General features: G+C 38.7%; 1 protein-coding gene across 1 annotated transcript in view; it reads right to left on the bottom strand.

Annotated features, from left to right (window-relative positions):
* MAGI2 (membrane associated guanylate kinase, WW and PDZ domain containing 2) overlaps nucleotides 1–7,677 on the bottom strand; it is a 1,911,292-nt gene that overhangs the window by 118,809 nt on the left and 1,784,806 nt on the right. Inside the window, exons 19-20 of the mRNA XM_006882679.1 lie at nucleotides 6,574–6,793; nucleotides 5,341–5,484 (exon numbers count right to left, since the gene is read on the bottom strand). Coding sequence (XP_006882741.1) covers nucleotides 5,341–5,484; nucleotides 6,574–6,793 — 364 coding nt within the window. The remainder of the gene's footprint in view (nucleotides 1–5,340; nucleotides 5,485–6,573; nucleotides 6,794–7,677) is intronic.

The following is a 7,677-nucleotide window of genomic DNA, read 5'->3' as shown; positions in this document are numbered from 1 at the left end:
ATTCTTCTCAGAGTCAGCCACAGTTTGTTATGATCCACACAGTCAAATGCCTTTGCATAATCAATGAAACACAGATAGGCATTCTTCTGGTATTCTCTGCTTTCAGCTAAGATCCATCTAACATCAGCAACAATATCCCTAGTACCATGACCCCTTCTAAACCCAGCCTGGTTCTGTAATTAACTTTATTTTGAATTTATAAATTGGTAGCTTCTATGTTATCTGGTTTATATATTAGTTTAGAAGAATCAAGCCATCAAATCATGCAAATGTTGTTTAATCCTATGTTCTTTTTTTTTTTTTTAATCCTATGTTCTTGCTGAAATACCCTAAACAAACTTAAGGGTTAAAATCTGACTGAAGATTATTTATAAAGGACTGGAGCAGTATAGCAGAGAACCTGCTAAAAATTTAATCTGGACTGAGAAGAGGTCATGAAACAATGGATATCATTGCAGATAGAAAGTAGGTCTTGGTGGAAAGCAGAGAATATCAGAAAGACATTTATTTGTGTTTTCTTGATTACACAAAATTATTAGAATTGTGGATCATAACAAGTTGTGGTTTGTACTGAAAATAATGGAAACCAAGAACATTTACTTAGTCTCATGAGAAATCTGTACACAAATTAAGAAATAGTCATTCAGATAGGAAAAAATGGGATACTGCATGTTTAAAATCAGGAAAGTTGTATGTCAAGGTTTTAAGCTTTTGCCATCCACATTCAATCTATATGCTGAAAAAATAATGTGAGAAGTTGAACTGTAGTAAAAAGTATGTAGTTTAGGATTGGAAAAAGATTCATCAACAACCTGTGCTATGCAGATGTCACAATTTCACTTACAGAAAGTGAAGAGTACTTGAAGCATTTACTAAAGAAGATCAAAGACTACAACCTTAAGTATGGAATACACCTCAATATAAAGCTGACAAAAATCCTCATGACTGGACCAATAAACAACATCAATAATTCCATTTTACTTAGGCCCACAATCAACATTCATGGCAACAGTTAAGAAATCAAAAGACACATTGTAATGGGAAAATCTGCTACCCAGGACTTCTTTAAAATGCCAAAGAGCAAGGATGCCAGCTTAAAGATTTTTTGGTTCACCTGACCAAAGCATTTTCATCTGCTTTTCTATATGAAATTTCACAGAATTGTTTTCCTATGTGAAAACTGGACAATGATAACAAAGGTTAAAAAAAAATTGATGTCTTTGAATCATGGTGTTGGTGAAGATTATTTAGTACACTATGGACTACCAAAAGAAGAATTGATTCTATATTGGAAGAAGTATAGCTAACATGCTCCTTAGAATCAAGGATGATAAGACTTTTTCTCACGTGTTTTGAGCATGTTGTCAGAAAAGGCCTTTCTCTGGACAAGGTCACACTGAGAAAAGTAGATTTTCAGGGAAAAAGAGGAAGATCCTTTACAAGATAGATTGATGCAGTGGTGCAATGGCGGGCCTATGCACAGCACAGACTGTGAGGCTGGCCCAGGGTGGGGCAGAATTGCATTCTGTTGCATTTAAGGTCTTTATGAGTCAGAGCCCACTCAATTGCACCAACAATATGGGTTAAAAGTCATTATCAATTATTCATAAACACTAATGAAGGTAGAGCAGATAGGCCTTAATAAATCAATAATGAAAAGAAAACAGAATTCATTATATGCTGTGTTAGTCTTTAGATAAAGTGGGAATACATTCTGGCGGTATGTATGAGCACCTTTGAATTTTCACTCTGAAGTAACTCCTTTCTATGACAGGGGGAGTCTGGTGTCCTGGGAATCCCAAATTCAAACATTCAAATGTACCCACTCTTTCTTCACTTACCGACATGGTTAACTTCCAAAGACAAGGCCATCACAAGAAAACTGGCATTTTATGAAACTTCAGCAACCGCACGCTCCTCAAGCTCCAGGCTCACTTCAGAGTTGTCCTTTGGGAGCTGTTTCCTCTGCCAGAACGTCCCTACTCCAGGTGGGTTGGTGGGCTTTGCCCTTTCAAATCACTGGGTCACAATTTGAAATATTCTTGCTTGCCACAAAATGCCCAACCACCCAGGACTACTGCTTGCTCTCAGTGCCTCCAAGTGAATAAACTGTAAATTTCTAGACCTGCTACAAAATGACCTCTCTATGTAACCTTCACCCCTCTGCTGCCTTCTCTCAGATTTGTGGCCAAGCTCCACTTGGATGGCAGGGCTGCTACCAACACAAGCACAGGTTATATTCATGTTCAAGTCGGGGAGAGTGGTAGGATGGTCCTGAGCAAGGACCTTGTGTACAGGAGAAAGATACACCCTTACTTGGAACACTCAGAACACGAGAGTTCTCATCTGGCTTTAAGGTGATTGAAATGGCTTTTTAACTATTGTAAATGTGAAATGTTGGATAGGCAGATAATAATTGAGGAGTAGGTGTAGAAATAGCTGACAAAGTCTTCAACTCATCTCTGCTAAGCCCCAGACTTATTTTAAAGATCAGAGATAAAATCAAGCCATAAAATCCAATGCGCGAAATGCCTGCGACTCCCAAGTGGCTCATATCCTTTGAGAATCAAATGCTTGAAGTAGATAGACTGTAGTACAAGGTAAACGGATCCAATACTATCTAAAACTGGCCACAATAATTCCTCTCAGAGAGATTGCACACTTACTTTATAAGAGTGACACAGGAAATGATGAAATAGGATGCATTTTTATTATCTTTGACTAGAAGTGAAAATATTGTTTCCTGAAACTTCGGCAGCGAGCTCATTTTTATCACTTGCCACAAAAATAAGGCACCTTTTATGAAACTGAGCACCTGCCTCCAGGATTGGAGATCTGTGTTAACATGAATTAAGAATCTCAGGCAGACTGTTGGAACTGGATGTGCATCTCCTTGCGCAGAGATCTAGAAGGATTAGCAGAGCCTGGGACACACTCCTACCTACATCACCACAACTTCCTTTCAGCTCAGCTGTTCTCAAATGCACCAGATTTACCCAGAACCGACTGAAACACAGCATCGTGCCCCACCCCAGAGCTTCTGGTCCAGTCGGCTTCGTGTGAGCCTGGAGAATCACCATATCTCACAAGTACCCAGATCATCCTGATGCTACTAGTCTGGGGGTCGGTCACACTGAAGGCCACCACTCTGCTTTATACTCTGTATGAAGAATCATCTTTTCACGTAAAGGTACTTTCCAGATTTAGGCTTCCTTGTCTTAAGAACACTGTACATATCTCGAGCAGACAATTATTTAACACATTTGCTAACAAATATGGTCATTGCTTGTAATAATGAGGAAAGAAATCCATTGCTGTTCAGTTGCAACCAACTCATAGCTGACCTTCCAGCAAATTTTCAGAGGCTTTAAATCACAGAGGAGGAGACTGATTATCTGTCTCTTGCAGGGCAGTTGGATTTGAACTGCCAGCCTTTGTACTGGTAGCACAACTCCCTATCTACTAAGAATGATGCTTTTGTTGTGTACCAGTGAGTTGGAACTGACTCATAGCTAACACTCTGGCAGGTTTTCAGAGGCAGTTAATCACATGGGAGGAGACTGCCCATCCTTCTCCCTGGAGCGGCTGGCGGCCTCAAATCACTTGCTTCCAGGATTGCAGCACAGCTACTTGTCACTGGGCCACTATTTCTACTAAGAATAGATGACTAATATCTGCACAGGTCACCAGGGGATGCTCTATCTCTGAATGGCAGAGCTCTCATGGCCTTCATGCCATGTAGATTTCACCTCTTTAAACATGCTTATGATTTGTGAACTACCCAGGCAGCATACTAAAAAGTACTGTTCTGGTTTACGGGGAGCCAAGAAGCCATGTGGAGGCCTTAGAACCAACTCAGAGAAGGTGAAAGGAGGCCAGTGTTGGATCAAGGTTGGGCTTCCAGGCTCTGGAATCAGCCCACTTCTAAAAGTCATTCTGTTATTTTCTGGTTGTCAGAGGACTTTTGAGAGAAGAAGCAAAACACTTTCTTGGCTCCTCCCCATCCCATAGTGGACAATTCCTTGACTTGGAAGTCAGAATTACAAAAATGGTAGATTTATTGGTAGGAATAAAGTATCTTCAAGAAATCATATTAAATTGTCAGGAGCAATTGGTTGGTGAGATGCATCACAATCATCTGGAAACTGAGATTCTGGAATCTGAATGCCAGTTTTTGTTGCATTAATTTAGAGAGCAGAGAGAAAAGCAAGCAAGAATCCTAGATATTACAAATAAGAGTAACCATGTGGGAGCCCTGGTGGTTTTGAGGTAAGGAGTTGCTCTGCCAACTTTAAGGCATGTGGTTCAAATCCACCAGTTGTTTTGCAGGGAGAAAGATGGGCAGTCTCCTCCTGTGTGATTTACAGCCTCTGAAAACCTACTGGTGAGTCAGGTCTGAGTCAGTTCCCACTCGATGGCACATGACAAAAAGCAACAATGTGCTTGTGAGGAGCCTGTTGTGTAGCAGTTAAAGCATTCAACTGTGAATCTAAAAGTCAGTGGTTCAAGCACACCAACCAGACCTCGGGAAAAAGAGCTGACAGTCTGTTTCCATAAAGGACACAGACTTAGAAACTCCATGGAAAAGTTATATTCTGGCTCAAAGGTTCATATAAATCAGAAGCAACTAGGCATCAATAGGTTTTCTGGATGCGTATTATGGTAACATTATAGATGCAGATAAATCAATGTTCTATACATTGTTATAAGTCTCTTTTACACTTTTAGATGAAGGACTAGTTATACCTCAATCATTGCTATTACATTTAATTTTTTTTAAAAAATCCACTCTCAATTATACTCTAACTGGCAAATGTATTTTATAATTTTAAGGACAATCTGTAGCTAAGAAGCTTAATCCTCCTTCTCCCCATCTTGTCTACGTAACATTAGAGCCAAAAGACCAAGCAACACAAAAAATTATTTAAAAGGATTGTAGAAGCATTTGATGACTAAATGTGAGGAACAAAGCACAAAACCAAAGCTAAATTTTAAAAGATTCAATATCAAATGAAAACAAAATTGCCAAACTGTAGGAAAAAAAAAGAAACCATGTCTATATTTCAAACATTCTTTTAAAATTAACTCTTTCCTTTCTCCTTGGGGAAATACTACTATATTAAGGTTTTGTTAATAAGGAGGCTGTAAGCAAGAAAAGGAGAAATATTAAAATGCTTAAGAAATGTCTGCCCAAATTAAAAAAAAGTGGGTTCTGAAGTGAAAGGAAGCATAAGGCATATTAAGTCCATTTGGCTGAGAGCAGCCTTCAACACTAGTCCAATGCTACAACGGATTTTTCTTTTAGAATGAAGAAGATCTATATAAAGAGACTGTTCTTACCCTCATCCTTCCATTTCTTATTGCTGGTCCATCTTCTGCCAATCTCAACACGTACAAATCCATTTTGTATTCTCTTCCTCCACGGATGCTGAATCCAAACCCTTTGGCTCCTTTTTCCATGTCCACAGTGAAATAATCAAAATCCTTTTTTGTTAGGGAGAAAATGAAAAAAATTAATTATTGAATATCAGAAAAGTTTCCATGGTTATTCTCTCTGATCTCATCTATCATAGTTAACATGATCCATGAAATAGGGCCTTGTGAGGAGAAGTAATCTGATTTCATGGGCCAGCAAAATGTGAGACAAAAATCCCCAAATCTCTGCACATACCAAAATAAAGTCATTAAAAGAACTTTATCATGGTTTGTTTACTTTGGTTTAAGTCAATTTACTAGGAAAGTGTGTAATTATTCATAGAATATAAGACTAGATAAAGAAATTAAATATGTGTGTATAAACATCAAGATTTACAATGAAAGAAGTAAAACTCAAAAGGTTTTAACTTCTGCATTCTGATTAATAGACTATAATTTGAAGTATATAAAATGCAATTTTGCATCTACCTAAAACGTAATGTGTCTAGCTAGTATTCTCTGACTTTCCTTACTTATCTTAAAAAGCTTTGGAAATAGGAGTGGTCACCAATTAATGATGCATCACAATGTAATCTGACAAGAGTTGAAACCACATTTACTTTCTATCTCTCGGTCTAGTTGCCTGGATTGAGTAGATGCCAATCTGTGGACTAGGCACTTGGCATAAGTATATCTCACTGAGTCCACACCATGGTCAGTTAGATAGACCTTCCCTTTAAGGAAGCTTAAGTATGTCAGTGGAATGACAGTTACACTACACAGTGTGTAGGACAGTGGTTTGGTAGTTGTTGCAGAGGCAATACCCTGAAAGATTGCAACCAAGTTTGCCTTTATACTGAGTTTCTACCATGGTCCTTTACTTCTTAACCATTTATAGGCAAGGGGCCTTATAAATAATTATGGACTAAACTACCTTCAGTGCTGGTGTCTGGAAAATTTCCAACATTAGCAGCACCCTCTGGGTTCTTGGACAGGGGTCTTTTGAAACTTTGAAAAGGCAATATGCCAGGAGTTAACTAGCTAAAATGGGCAGGGTTTGGTTCAATCTGTTATTACCCACTCACTATGTGCGTAATGTATACATACGCATGCATGCACGATTTGAGTACCTTGCCATTTCATCTTGGGGTAAGATACCTGGGGTTGTCTGTAGTCTGACAGAGGTGGGTACTGCCTGGTGTCAGGAGAGTGCTGCCTGTAGTCCAGCAGGGGTGGTTGCCTGTAGTCCAAGGGTGGTGGCTGCTGGTAGTCTCCAGGGGGCTGCCTGTAGTCCAATGGGGGCTGCCTGTAGTCCGTGAATGGAGGCTGTCGGATGTCTGGTTTCACATCTTGCCTGGCTTTTACTTCTGATCTGTAACTACTAAAGAAAAGGAAAGGGGGTGGATTTTGCAAGCCTGGCATTTCAAGCAGGCTAGACTCTCTTTGTGACAGCCACCTCTCTTGGAGGTGACTCACATGTTTAGGATTTTGAGGTGATTAAAGAAATAATATTTGAAAATCTTTGACAAGTTTCATATTAAATATTTTGTCATGTGATTTCTGAAGAAAGCAAGGTAAAAAATGAAAATTCAGCCAGAACTTTGGGGCAAAGGACTCATGGATATCTCACTTTGACTATTTAGAAAGTCAACAACCACAGCAAATTTAGAGGATTAAACACTTAACATCCCAAGATATCAAACAGTCCCATAAAATCAGTAAACCAGATCTCCAAATTTCTCAGTCTCTCTTTCTTAAACATATATCTTTTGGCAAACCGATCATAACTTCATGAAAACAAGGTTAAGCTGACCTCTAAATAATTTACAGATATATAACGAAAGACTACTTAACCTTCTAGGCTAGGTCTTTTGTGAATACCTTACAGAGGTGAAAATAATGATAGAGTATAATCATCAACTACAGATGAAGTAATAAGTTATTGGGTCAATGATAAAAGCATATTAAGCAAAGGTTTAAATACTAGGCAGCAGCCATTGTGGGCATAAGCTGTAAGGAAAACAAAGATGATCTTATACGTTATTTACTGTAGGTTTGTTTCTAGGTATGTGTTCTTAAAAAATATAGAGATCAGAACTAGAAGTTTATTGCTGTAAGCTGAAGGGTGTTCTGATGTCCAAAAAGGGATGAAAAGAGTAAAAAATTATGATTATGGGATCTTTAATAGGTTGTTGTTGTTGTTATGTGCCGTCGAGTCGCTTGCGACTCATAGCAACCCTATGTACAACAGCCCTAAACTCT

This window comes from Elephantulus edwardii, unplaced genomic scaffold (genome assembly GCF_000299155.1).
Source record: "Elephantulus edwardii isolate Elephantulus edwardi_28Jun2011 unplaced genomic scaffold, EleEdw1.0 scaffold00022, whole genome shotgun sequence".
Lineage (NCBI taxonomy): Eukaryota > Metazoa > Chordata > Mammalia > Macroscelidea > Macroscelididae > Elephantulus > Elephantulus edwardii.
The sequence above is the reverse complement of the archived record's forward strand: the minus strand, read 5'-3'. Positions and strand labels throughout refer to the sequence as shown.